The sequence below is a fragment of the Cupressus sempervirens genome, chromosome 2 (genome assembly GCF_028749045.1).
Source record: "Cupressus sempervirens isolate cs-2001-9-10 chromosome 2, ASM2874904v1, whole genome shotgun sequence".
NCBI classification, from domain to species: domain Eukaryota; kingdom Viridiplantae; phylum Streptophyta; class Pinopsida; order Cupressales; family Cupressaceae; genus Cupressus; species Cupressus sempervirens.
The window spans coordinates 759,421,231-759,435,827 of NC_143119.1; the positions used below are offsets into that span (position 1 = coordinate 759,421,231).

The 14,597-nt window shown below is 37.9% G+C and overlaps 1 protein-coding gene across 6 annotated transcripts in view; it reads right to left on the reverse strand.

Moving 5' to 3' along the window:
- Positions 1-661: 661 nt before the first annotated feature.
- LOC149575653 (phospholipase D delta-like) overlaps positions 662-14,597 on the reverse strand; it is a 184,943-nt gene continuing 171,007 nt past the window's right edge. For all 6 annotated transcript variants that reach the window (XM_089815410.1, XM_089815416.1, XM_089815412.1 and 3 more), the window contains one exon: positions 662-1,310. In XM_089815410.1, coding sequence (XP_089671536.1) covers positions 1,017-1,310 — 294 coding nt within the window. In that variant the 3' untranslated portion in view covers positions 662-1,016. The remainder of the gene's footprint in view (positions 1,311-14,597) is intronic.

A 14,597-nucleotide genomic window follows, 5' to 3' on the forward strand; every position in this document is an offset into this window, starting at 1 on the left:
TTATAAGATTGGCAATCACCCAATATATGTATATCTTGATTGCAATCAAGAATACTTAACTTTGTGATGTTAGCATGTAATTCATGTACATCATTTTTATTTAGACTTAAATCACTAACACTACAAGAATATGTTAAACAATGTTGAAGGTTATACTTAACAATCACTAAAAGAATATGTTAAACAATGTTGAAGGTGATACTTAACCATTTGAGTGGTTCAATCAACCAATTAAATACTTTTCATAATAACTTCTAGGTTAAAGCAACCTATGGTACGAGAAACAACACATGACCTCCTAACGCTAAAGCTTTATTAAATCTTAATCTCTTTTCAAGATTAAACTTTGTACAATGAATTTTAATATTATAATGTACTTAGGTGGATGGATATGCCAATATATGGCACATAACCATTAAGTTTAAAGTTATTTTAGGACATGAGAATAACTTGTGTAATTAGTTATACTAGATAATAATTTTTTTTTTTTAATGTAATCTTATTTTAGTGCACCAATAACAAAATAGTTAGTATATAAATTTTAATTTTAATTATTCATAATGATATGACATTATATTTGATGTGCTCACCTTAAAACATAATTTTAAAAAATTGTAAAAAAATTGAGAGAATTGAAATTGCCACATAGGATTCAGAATGCTTAGCTAAATGTTTAAATTTATATTATTCAATTTATAATTACAGCTTTCAAATCAAGACAAAAATATAGAGAAATCTCCCAAAATTATCAGTCTTCTGTTCGACTTTAGTGGGCCAAAGAATAGAAAATCTTAATAATAGTGTCCACGAGACTAAATTACAAAAGCTATAGATTTTAATTGGTTTGTGGCAGAGACCTGTGGGTGGCTCAACTATCTTAAAACTAGCGTGGCTGCGTCCGTCTATGGGAATATATTTTCTCCACAGCAAAACTATGAACTTTATTTTTCCTCCAATCCATCAGTTCTGTATTCTAAACTAAATCTGAGTATATGCTACAAAATAAACAATTTAAATCAAGTTGTTAAATTACAAGGAAGAGAGGCGGGTGCCCCCAAAACTTTGCCTCCAACGTCAGGAAAAACTTCGTGTCCGGGCAATGCTCCAACCTTGCCATTTGCATCGACTTGTACAGGGTACTTCAAGAGATGGCCTTTCATATCTGTCACTTCCTCAGCTACAAATTGATTCCAATATTGTTCTGCTAAAGAATTAACCCGCTTGACACACTCTACACTCTCTGGATGAAGAAAGCAATCTTCAATAGTTCCAAGATGTTCTGCCCATAATGACATCCTGTATCCATAAACCTGCAGAGACATATCAGAATATGACCAAACACAAATGGCAAACAGTTTGCGTGTTGTCCTAGATTCTAAGTTGAAGCGCATACAATTGGAATTATAAGTATCGTCAGCATATTCTTAACTTATGCGCTTACAACAAGATTATTGTGCCTTGGCAATTAAGACCAATTTATGTAAATGCAACGAAGCCCCAAATTAATTCACTGTCGTAGCTAATAATAGCTTGGTAAGTTTCAGAGACGCATATGTATCATCTTTATTTGTTGTGGATTACTTTAGTCTTGTCCATAACTCTTAATAGTTAAAACCTGGGCTGCCAAGTTTAAATCTGCAGAAAGAGAAAACGAAGTGAAAAGTAACCTGCCATAATAGCAGCAATGATAGGCAAGGTACAGGAGCATCCCACCTCACAGTTACAATCAAGGATCTAAGAGTTAAGTGAACATAGCTTTTCATCAATGTTTTATAATTGTTCGAGTAGAGAATGAGCACAATGAGGATGGTAGGAAAAGATCTTGAAGTGGTGTTCAACGGTGAACTTGATGTGTTGATTTTTATAAAATTAATAGATTTTATTAATAAGAAAGTTAACTGGTCAGGAGGGAGAAACAACTAAAAAAGCAAGCTTGAAGGCTAGTGGTAGCCATGTGATCAGACAATGTTCCAGAAGATTGGTTGCAGAAGGTAAAAGGGGCAGGGCAGGTTTAACTTTCAAAATATAATGAAGATCAATTATTCTAAGGCCATGAGAGATCTGCCCAAAACTATAAGCCTACTAATACTGTATGCAAAGAATGTCAATTGGGAATGCAGATTAGGAACACGTTTAAGAGCCAGTATTATTTGACCACTAAGACCTTTGAAGCTAATATGTATATATCATTTTCACATTCGCAAAGACAACAGAGCTAAATGGTGAAAGGTATTTTATGTTACTTTTTGATGATTATTCTAGACGCCATGGATGGCACTCTTAAAAGAAAAATCTATTTGATGATTATTCTAGACGCCATGGATGGCACTCTTAAAAGAAAAATCTAAACCTTTTGATAGATTTAAGACATCTAAAAATTTGGATGAAAATCAGATAAATGCAGTGTAACACTGGAGTGGGGGTACGTCACGACAACGGGACACCAAGATGGGGGAATAAAAGGGCCTCAATTCGGGAATGGGGGGGTTGGGGGGGGTGTTGAGGGGGTGGGGGTTTTGGTTGCATACTATACATATAGAACATGAAATGCTAGTTCTGAAATGATATTTCACTATAATATCCCAAATAGAAATACCAGTACAATAGCAAAATTGCAACACGAACCAGAACTATTGCACATTCAACATGGTAACATACCCATTAGTAACTTTCAAAAAGAAAAATTCAAATACCAATCCAAATTATCAGCCAATATGATTTATATTAGTTCTATCAAATATAAATTATATCATTAAGATGATTACAATGAGTAGCATAAAGTGTGATATGATTCATGATTGATATCACAATGAGTACAAAATCATGTCAAAGACCTCATCACTAGAACTATTAGACTCACGCAAAAAAATTGTCGAAGGAACACCAACCAACCCTACATCTATTTCAGCTGCAATCTCATCCTCATCAATTTGAAATGGATCCTTTGGCTCTACATCTCATCGTGTTGATTTGCTCTCTTTGTACATGTTTGTCTTGTGACCTACAATGCGTAAGACACTATGTACAACAACTAGCTTCTCCACTCTCTTAGAGGTAAGTGTGTTCCTCTTAACAGAGGGGATGAAGCACCCAAGTACCCTCAACATTCCCAATCACCCAAGCAGTGTGGCGGTGGGTGTAGTTGCAGCATGTCGACACTTGAGCGGCAAAGAGGGTACTTGTGTCCTCCAAGTACCTATCCTGAGGACGTCGCCACACCAGGTACTTCTAGGTTTTAGGCCAGGTGCGCCACCTCGAGTTTCACTGAATAGATGTTAAGATCAATTATTTAAGGTCTAATAGAGGTGGTTAGTTTATATGTAATGAGTTTAATAGATTGTGAGGAACATGGAATTGGAAGACAATTATCTACTCTTAAGATTCCACATCAAAATGGAATCACACTGTTATTTATCTTCTTAACTGGGTACAAATGATTGAATTATACTAAGATACCTTATGAGTTGTGGTTTGGTAAGGTACATTCTGTCAAGTCATTCACAATCTTTGGAAGCAAATGCTACATCAGGTGAAATAAAAAAAATCTAGGAAATCTTGATGCAAGATCAGATGAACAAATATTCTTGGGATAATCTACAAAGAGCAAGACATACCGATACTATGAGGCTGAAGAAGATTGTGGAATGCACAAATGTCCAAGTGAGGAATGGAATCAGGAATATCTAGAGCCTAAAATGAAGTTTAAGATGTTCCTTCTACTCATATAGAGGAAAAGAATGCTTTAAAAGTGAAAGAAGGATTAGATAAAGCAGAGTAACTTGAACAAGTACTAAAGACCATGAAAAAGTATGTGCAGGGATATCAATCTAAATATCAAATCGTTGGAGACAAAGACAAAGGTGTTCCGATAAAAAGAGTCTTTGCAAGATCAGTGAACAAAAAAAGTACTGCTTTATGTCTAAGGTGGAACTGAAGACTTGTGCAAAAGCAAGAAAATGACAGCTAGATGAGAGCTCTGAATGAGAGTTGGAAAAGATACAGAAGAATCAAGCATGGGAATTGCTGCCTAGCCTAGCGGACAAGAATGTGATTAGAATCAAGTGGATCATGTTCTTGAACAAACTAAATGAAGATGGTAAAGTCAAAAAGAACAAAGCAAGATTGGTATGCAAAGGTTATACACAAGTTAAGGGTATTGAGTTTGAGGATAAATTTTCATTGGTCTCTAGGATGGAAGCAATAAGAATGATTATTCCTCTTGCTACATATTACAATTTTAAAGTATATCAAATGGATGTTAAATCTACCTTTCTTAATCAAGACTTGAAAAAGTGAAGTATGCATTGAGAGACCAAATGCCTTTCACTTGTCAAATGCTCTAGATATCGTTTGAAGGTTTAAGAAAGCATTTTATAACTCAAGCTAGCTCCTATGCTTGGTGTTCAAGGTTGGCCAAGTTTTTTCTACAAGAGAATTTTAGGAAAGGTTGCCAAAGATAGTAATCTCTATTTTAAAGTTGAAGGTGATAAATTGTTTTTAGTAGTCATATATGTTGATGACGTTATATTTGGTGGTGATGATATTTGCAAGAAGTTTGTTGAGGAAATGTAAAGGAATTTGAGACATCTATGATTGCTGAATTGTCTCTCTTTTTTGGTCTTAAGTTACTCAAATGAAAGTTGGTATTTTCTTTTCTCTAACCTAGTACAAAAGGGCGTGTTAAGAAGTAAAGTCCACACACAACTGAGACGGAAGGGTGAATCAATTGTAACCAAATGCAATTAAAACCAAACTTATAAATATCAACTCCAACAAATAAAACAATGATGCACAACAATAAGAAACCATACACCATAACATAATGATTTGTTGACTAGTGAAACCTTGGTCATGAAGAAAAACCCGTTGGGCATGGTACCCACAAGATAGTGTACTAATGTATAAGTTCCTTGTAAAAGGAACGAGCCTATTAGGAGTCAAATACAATGCATTTAGTACAACAATCTCTATTATAAAATAGATCCCTATTAGAAGACTTTGAACCCTATTTAGAAGGTTCCTACCCTGCTAAAAGGTTGATAGGATGTAATGGGCACCCCTAAATGTCCCAAAAAACTGAACCAAATTGCTGAAAGGAATTATGTCAAACAGTTTGCATTCAACCTCTTATTTCTCCGTTTAATGTTTTAAACCCCTTATAACTCCGGAAATCAAACATTTATTTGTTTGTTGTGTTTTGTGCATGGAATTGGTATCATACAACATAAACAAGAAAGAAACTACAATAATATGCAAAGTGGAAATGAACTGCTGCCAATAAAATGTTATTTTCAGAATTCATAAAACCAAATACATGGCAGATTTATCAACTCACTAATTACTTCAGCATTATTGACATAATACTCCAGCCCATGCTTTCGAACTTGTTGCTACAGTGCCGCATGAATAGTGCTGCTACAGTACTTTGTCCTTCAATCAATCTACTACTTTCGTAATATCATTCACTCAAAGCGGCATAAGCATCGAACAAGTAGTGAAGAAGATATGAGCAAAATACCAAATCTGCCTGTAGCTGGAAATGCAACTAAATTGCCTGATAATGAAGCCGATAACAAAGAATTCCAAAGGCCAAACCCCAAGGGAATGACGTCTAGAATGTTACAAGAGAGGATAAACGTCCTCAAATGCCAAGAACAGAGCTGCAACTCACACACCAATTTCTTCTCATATTCAACCTCTCTAATGAAGCCACAAACGCTTCCTTTTATTCTATTTCCAAGGGTCCACTCAACTCATATGGGCAATGTGGGACAAAAGATGTGTAATATATAAAACATATATTAAAATACCCCTTATGTCTCCCTTGGGTACACATCCCCATTAAATAAATATAAAAGTAACACTTTAATATTTTACAATTAAATTAGACGTTACTTTAATAAAACTTCAAGAATTAAAATGTATTAGCAATCGGACTCCAAATAATGCGAGTGATAGCTCATCGAAAAGCTCTCACCGAGGAGTATCAAATCCAATCACCAAAATTGACCTGCACTATGTCCTGCCGACTTACTAAAAATAGTAAGTATGCCTGAATGAGTAAATCAACTTCGTTTTGGCCCAAACTGGAAATGACTAGGCCAAAACACTCTAGGATCCCATTAAACCCTTCGTTAGCCCTCAGGACCATGTAGAACAAGGCTAACGCACACACACTTGGTCAACTGCTAAAATGGGGACATTACAGTCTGCCCCCCCTTGAAATTGCTTGTCCTCAAGCAATCTCAGTCCAGCCTGCTGAATAACCTGCTCACTCTCCCATGTAGAATCTTCCTCCGGCAGGTCTTTCCATCTGACCAAATACTCCTTCACTATCCTATTTCTAAGCTTCCTCTCTCTGGTGTCCAGAATAGCCTCGGGTACTAACACGAGCTTCCCCTCCTCATCCAAAGGGGGTAAATCTGCAGAAGGCACTACACTCTGACCAATGGCTTTCTTAAGCCTAGACACATGAAACACATTGTGCACTCGATTGCCCTCTGGAAGCTCAAGCTCATAGGCGACTTTTCCCACTTTGCGAATCACCCTGTAGGGACCATAAAATCTAGGTTTCAACTTTTCAGCTCCGCTCTTCTTGAGCGATGACTGTCTATATGGTTGTAGCCTCAAGTAAACCATATCCCCTACCTCGAAGCTACGCTCTATTCGGTGCTGATCAACATACAATTTCTGTTGATTCTGGGCCTATTGTATATTCTCTTTGAGCACTTTCAGGATGTCCTGACTATCCTGCAATAAGTTTTTGGCTTTGGGCACTCTACTGTCCCCCAAAACTAAATCCATGAAGCTAGGTGCTTCATAACCATAGAGTGCCATGAAAGGAGTCATCTTGATGGACATATGATAAGTGGTGTTATAACAATACTCTCCCATATGCAACCATCTGATCCAAGCCTTTTGTTGTTCAGTTACATAGTTCCTCAAATATCCTTCCACCCATCTATTTACAATCTCTGTTTTCCCATCTGTTTGCGAATGATAACTAGTGCTAGGTGTAAGATCTGTACCACACAACCTAAACAACTCTTGCCAAAAAAACACTCATAAACTTACTATCCTAGTCGCTGACAATGAATTTGGGTAGCCCATGTAACCTGAATATCTCTCTAAAGAAAAGATCTGCTACTTGTGCTACTGTGTAAGTGGATGGAATAGCAAAGAAGTGAGCAAACTTCGTCAAGCGGTCCACCACCACATAGACACAATCCCTTCCCTGCACTCGTAGTAAACTAGTGATGAAGTCCATCGAAATACTTTCCCATTTCCTATCAGGAATGGGCAAGGGCTGTAATAAACCTGCAGGAAATGTGTGCTCTCCCTTATTCTGTTGACAAACCACACACTCCCTGACATACCTCTGAACATCATCCTTGAGCCCTTTCCATGAAAACCGATCTCGGATCTGCCTGTAGGTCTTGAAGACCCCCGGATGTCCAGCTGTGGGTGCATCATGAAATGCCTTCAGTATCGCCTCTCTCAAATGTGATGACGGAATCAAATAAACCCTGTCCTGAACTCTGATAATCCATCTATCACCTCATAGCGATCATCCTGTATGGTACCTGAAATCAATCCAGAAGCCCAAGCATCTCCGACATACTCTGTTATAATCCGATCTCTCCAATCTCCTAAAATCTCTGCCAGAGCACATAAGTGAGGTCTCCGAGATAAGGCATCAGCCACCACATTTTTCTTACCTTTGACAAACTCTATGTCAAAGTCATAAGCCTGCAATTTAGTCACCCATTTTTTTTGCCGGTCATTAAGATCATGCTGGCTCATGAAGTATTTAATACTATTGTGATCAGTCTTGATCACAAAACGTCCACCTACCAAATATGATCGAAATTTGGCCAATGCATGCATTATGGCCAACATCTCCTAGTCATAGACAAAATAACTCTTTTCAACTCCTCGGAGCTTCCTACTCTCGAATGCAATGGGATGCTTCTCCTGCATCAATACTGCTCCAATCCCATCACCTGATGCATCACAATGAAGCTCAAAAGGCTTCGTGAAATGCGGTAGAGCTAGAACTGGACATGAAGACATTACCTGCTTGAAATGCTCAAAACACCTCTGTGTTGCCCCTATCCACACGAAGGCTCCTTTCCTGATAAAATCTGTCAAGGGTGTAGCAATCTGTGAGAATCTCTTAACAAACCTCCTATAAAAATCACATAAACCAAAGAATCCCTTAAGCTGTGTAAGGTTTGTGGGAGTAGGCCACTCTACAATAGCTCTAATCTTTTCGGGATCAACCTGAACGCCATCTGCACTAATGATATGCCCAAGGTAAAGGAGCTCAGTCATGCCAAACTCACATTTAGATTCCTTGGCATACAATGACTCTCTCTCCAGAATAGATAACACCTCCTCCAGATAATGTAAGTGCTCCTCCCAGGTCTTACTGAAGACCAAGATGTCATCAAAGAAGATCAAGACAAATCTCCTCAGCTGCTTCCTGAATACCTGGTTCATACAACTCTGAAATGTAGCGGGTGCATTGGTTAGACCAAATGGCATAACCATGAACTCAAAGTGGCCATAGTGACATCGGAAGGCTATTTTCTCAATGTCCTTTGCTCTCATCCTGATCTGATGGTATCCGGATTGCAAATCAATTTTGGTGAAGAAGCATGCCCCATGCAACTCATCAATCAGCTCATCAATCCTAGGAATGGGATACCTGTTTTAAATTGTTTTCTTATTCAATGCCCTGTAATCGATGCACATGTGCATCGTCCCATCCTTCTTCTTTACCAATACTACTGTTGAAGCAAAGGGGCTCTTACTAGGCCTGATATGCCCCATCTCCAACAAATCCTTAATCGCCTTCTCTATCTCATCCTTGTGTTTCTTAGGATGACGATAGGGAGTAATCATAACTGGTTTGGCTCCCTCCTCGAGCTCAATAACATGTTCCATCCCTCTGTCAGGAGGAACCCCATGAGGAATATCGCTAAATACTTTAGCGTGTCTATCAAGTATCTTCTGGATATCTGGTGGATGACTCTTTTCTTGTGGCTCTGGTGAAGTTGGCATAATGTAGCACTCTGCCGCCCACTCTATGTCATCATGACGAAAAAGTCTCTGCATTCTCCTCAAGAACACTACTCTGCAACCTCCATCTGAAAGTCCTCTAAGTACCACAGTTCTGCCCTCATGCTGGAATCTCATCTCCAATTTCGCTAGGTTGAGTGTGAACTCAACTAGTGAAGCCATCCATGTCATGCCGAGGATGACATCATAATCTCCCATGTCCACAACATAGAACTCATCCTCCAACTCGTAGCCATCTCCAAACCTGATGCGAAGATTAGATATCTTTCGAGTGCATAATAATTTATCACCGTTAGCCACCATGACTCTAAACCCATCATGCTCCTCTATCTGTAACCCTCTCCTGGCTAACAACTATGCATCTATGAAGTTATGTGTAGCCCCAGTGTCAATAAGAGATATCACTTTCTGCCCCTGGATAGTACCCCTGATCTTAAATGTGATTGCCTTTTGGGCCCCTGTCAAGCGTGCCAACGATCTATCATCCTTAGGAATGATGCTCTCCTCTATAGTGTTACCCTCATCTAAATCGGAGTGTTGATCCTCTCCCTCTGACTCTGACTCTTCTGCTGAAAAATACTCCATTGGATTTGCCTTAGCCTTGAGAGAACATTTATGAGATAAGTCCCAAGGCTCTCTACAATGGAAGCACAGCTTCTTCTTTCGAAGTTCATTCAAGATTTCATTGTCTAGTACTTTTGATCCTTCTTTGGGTTTGCTATACTCTTTCTGAAACGGTTTTTTGTCTTTGTCCTTGCGGTAGGAAGAATCTGTTGAATGGTTTTTTCCTTTGTATACCGAAGGGGCTAAATCTCGTGCCTTTTTAGTTGCTTCAGCTAAGGTGAGTGGATCATGTCCCTTCACCCAACCTCGTAATGGATCAGCAGGACCATCACAAAATAACACCACCAATCTCCTAGGAGAGATATCAGTAACAAGTACAAACAAGCGCTGAAACTCGGCAATGTAAGCATCCACAAAACCTGACTGTTTTAACTGTGCTAGCTCCTTGAAATGTAACTCGGGATCCCTAGTGTCAAATCTCTCAATCAATGTTTCGGTGAATTCCTCATAGGATGTAATCTGATTATGCCCCAAAGTCACCATGCCATGATGCCACCATTCATGTGCAACGCCATCCAAGTGCATAGCCGCATACTTGATAGCCTCCTCCTCAGGCATAGGATTTAGCTGCAAGTATGTATCTACCTTCTGCACCCAAGCTCGTGCAGTCATCTTCCCTGAAGCATCATAATAAGGTAAAGAAAGTTTTCCAACTTTCTTTCTCAGCTCAAAGTTTTGATTCCTCCCTCCTGCTCTAGGCATGTGTCTCATCCTCAAGTCCATATAATCTCTAAGGGAAATATCCGCCTAAAACTCCGGTCCACTAGCCTCCCAGTCCCTCCTGAACTGATCCTGTAACTCAGTAATCTGCGATTCGTTTACTAGTTGAACCAGATCTCTAGGTGGGAAAGTGGGTAGAAGAGGTCTCAAGCTCACAGTCCGCGCTGGGCGTGCAACATGTCTAAAGTTATCAGCCTCATTCCCATTGTTGCCGTGTCCATTATTACCATTAATGTTATTCTCAGGACCATTGTTGTTGCCTTGGCCTCCATGGTTATTGTTTCCCCCATTGTTATTGTTTCCCTCATTGTTATTGTTTCTGTTGTTGGCATCACCTGGATTAATATTGACACCCATCTGTCTAGCCATGAGCTGCAACATCATGTCCATTCACCTATTCTGCTCCTGTTGCATACGCTGCCCCTGCTCTAATGTATCCAATAACTGTCTGAGCATTACCTCCCCCTGATCTGGACCGGCATTCCCGCCTCCGCCTAATCCTGTATTCCTGTCATCTCGATCACCCATATTGTTGTCCTGATCAAAGAATTTTTCCTCTGTGTCTGTATGGCTGGATTAAATGTCCACCTGCACGGATGTACTAGACTGTTTGCTTTGCAAGTCTGAAATCCTATTTTGTCTTGCTCTGGTATCACGAAAATTATAAGGCCCCTGTCGCATGCTCAAACATAAATGCTTAGCCTGTGTTTTTATTTATTTATTTCTGATTTTAATGTTTTGACATTTCGTCAAACACTTTTCCCTCTATCCGGCTGTTCCAAATTCCCTATAAGACCTCCACAGAATGGCAGGACTTATAGCTCTGATACCATTGTAATGGGCACCCCTGAATGTCCCAAAAAACTGAACCAAATTGCTGAAAGGAATTATGTCAAACAGTTTGCATTCAACCTCTTATTTTTCCGTTTAATGTTTTAAACCCCTTATAACTCCGGAAATCAAACGTTTATTTGTTTGTTGTGTTTTGTACATGGAATTGGTATCATACAACATAAACAAGAAAGAAACTACAATAATATGCAAAGTGGAAATGAACTGCTGCCAATAAAATGTTATTTTCAAAATTCATAAAACCAAATACATGGCAAATTTATCAACTCACTAATTACTTCAACATTATTGACATAATATTCCAACCCATGCTTTCGAACTTGCTGCTACAGTGCTGCATGAATAGTGCTGCTACAGTACTTTGTCCTTCAATCAGTCCACTACTTTCGTAATATCATTCCCTCAAAGCGGCATAAGCGTCGGACAAGTAGTGAAGAAGATATGAGCAAAATACCAAATCTGCCTGTAACTGGAAATGCAACTAAACTGCCTAATAATGAAGCCAATAACAAAGAATTTCAAAGGCCAAACCCCAAGGTAATGACGTCTAGAATGTTACAAGAGAGGATAAACGTCCTCAAATGCCAAGAACAGAGCTGCAACTCACACACCAATTTCTTCTCATATTCAACCTCTCTAATGAAGCCACAAACGCTTCCTTTTATTCTATTTCCAAGGGTCCGCTCAACTCATATGGGCAATGTGGGATAAAAGATGTGTAATATATAAAACATATATTAAAATACCCCTTATGTCTCCCTTGGGTACACATCCCCATAAAATAAATATTAAAGTAACACTTTAATATTTTACAATTAAATTAGACGTTAATTTAATAAAACTTCAAGCATTAAAATGTATTAGCAATCGAACTCCAAATAATGCGAGTGATAGCTCATCGGAAAGCTCTCACCGAGGAGTATCAAATCCAATCACCAAAATTGACCTGCACTGTGTCTTGCCGACTTACTAAAAATAGTAAGTATGCCTGAATGAGTAAATCAACTTCGTTTTGGCCCAAACTGGAAATGACTAGGCCAAAACACTCCAGGATCCCATTAAACCCTTCGTTAGCCCTCGGGACCATGTAGAACAAGGCTAACGCACACACACTTGGTCAACTGCTAAAATGGGGACATTACATAGGAAACAAATAGACCCACTACCTAAATGCTCTAGCAAGAATGAAGAATAAACCTTCAAGATAACATATCCAAAACAATGAACTAATTGATCTTCAACTTACTTGCCAAAACAGTTCCTTTGAAGCTCACCTCAATCATCCAGCACTACCTTTTCTCTAGTTTGATCATCCAGCATAAAATTTTGCATCAAATGATCATATACATGATATACATGATACATCTCAACCAAGGAAAACATCTTCCTTTATACCCCTTACAAATAATTAATCAAGTTGGCTTGTTAAGGCTTCCCCAATGTACAATTAATTACATAGGTCCATGCTAAGGCATAAATGCCTTTATAAGCATCATTACAAATATTACAATAAAGCTCCGACATGTTACAACAAAGTTATTACAATTTACAATGATAAACTATAGGCTTCCTCAATATTGTTGGCTACCAATAAAATACACTGTATGTTACACAACAATGACTTTTCCAAAATAGACCAAATGTTTCTGACTTTTGAACATAGGTGCACGAACAAGTCTTCCTATCCCAAGCTTACTAAGATTAATTCCATCTTGCTAACAAAATATAGCAAAAATATGATCAACTATCTTTGTCATTAATCTATGTACATTGATCAACTACCTGTCTTCACCAAACAAACTGTAACTCATCCAAAACTTAAGACTCACTGAACATAATGATGTCTATACCCATTCTTCTACACAAATTTGAACTCGCATAAGTTGTCATATACCAACTTTTTTGTGCTAATAATCATCCTATGAATAATAGAATCCGTGTTTGTCATGATCACATAAACATATGTTGCCATTGACGAAAAAACTAGTTATCAATACAACAAAAAAGCAGTACATTCAAGTGCCAAGAAAGATCTCTATTCCTAACAATCTCCCCCTTTGGCATTGGTGGCAACATATGTTCAAAAACCATCAATCCAAAAAGTAACCTTTATCTTGTTGACAACTAAATACGATTTTCTGAATATCCTCAAGATATATAGGTTTCTCAACTCTAATACGATCCTAATTAACTACTCTTCCTTTCACCTTACTTGGTTTTCTAATATCTCTCCCTCTTTGACATCATTGGAAAAGGTGTCAATATGCCAAATATTGACTGACCTTTTGAAATTCTCCCCCTTTGATGGTGATCTTCATCAAAGTACCTACATTGGATCAAGCCAATTCGCAACCCAAAATATGTCAAGTGTCAACAAACATTTTTTATGCCAAAACATTACATAAGAGCTCTAGAATTAGCTCTGCTCAATGCGACCACTCCCCCTAAGGAGGAGTATAAAACATCATGTCCAAATGAGTAAATATGCTCTAAATATACTGGACTGATGCAAATCGGCATCAATTACTTTACACTAGGTGGGGCCATTACCCTAAGCATACCTCTAAGATACTCAAAGGTGTCTTTAGCCAATGGTTAGTGAATATATCTGCTATCTGTTCTTTTGTACTCACATACTTCAATCTAATTTCCTTCTCAATAACTTTCTCTCTCAAAAAATGATACCTTATTGCAATATGCTTAGTCTTAGAATGTAAAACTGGATTATTAGACATATTAATTTTACTTCCATGTCACAATGCATAATAGAAAGTTAAGAAAATGTAATACCAATATCCTTTAGCATCTTTCATCCACATTATATGATTATAGTTATTTGTTGTTGCTGCATATTTTGCTTCTACTATAGACTGCGAAATAAAATTTTGCTTCTTACTTAACCAAGATACTAAGCTTCCTCCAAGGAAAAATGCCCCTCCACTTGTGTTTTTCATGTCATCTACATTTCTTGTCCAATCAACATCAATATATGCTTACAATGTAAATTCATTAGTTCTATAATACCATAAGCCAAATTCCAATGTTCCCTTCAAATATCTGAAAATCTTTTTTACTTTTGCAATGTGTGTCTCCTTAGCATTTAGTTGATATCTTGCTACAATTCCAACTACACTAGAACTATATGGACTTGTATGAGTCAAATATTGTAAACCACCAACCATTGATATATATGTAGTTTGCATAGTACTATGTTAAGTTACTACATTCTCTCCTGGACCTAGGAATTCTTGGTTCGATTCTCTCAAAATTATGTTCCTTGTTAGATTCTATCAAAAGTTTATTGCAGAGACCAAATT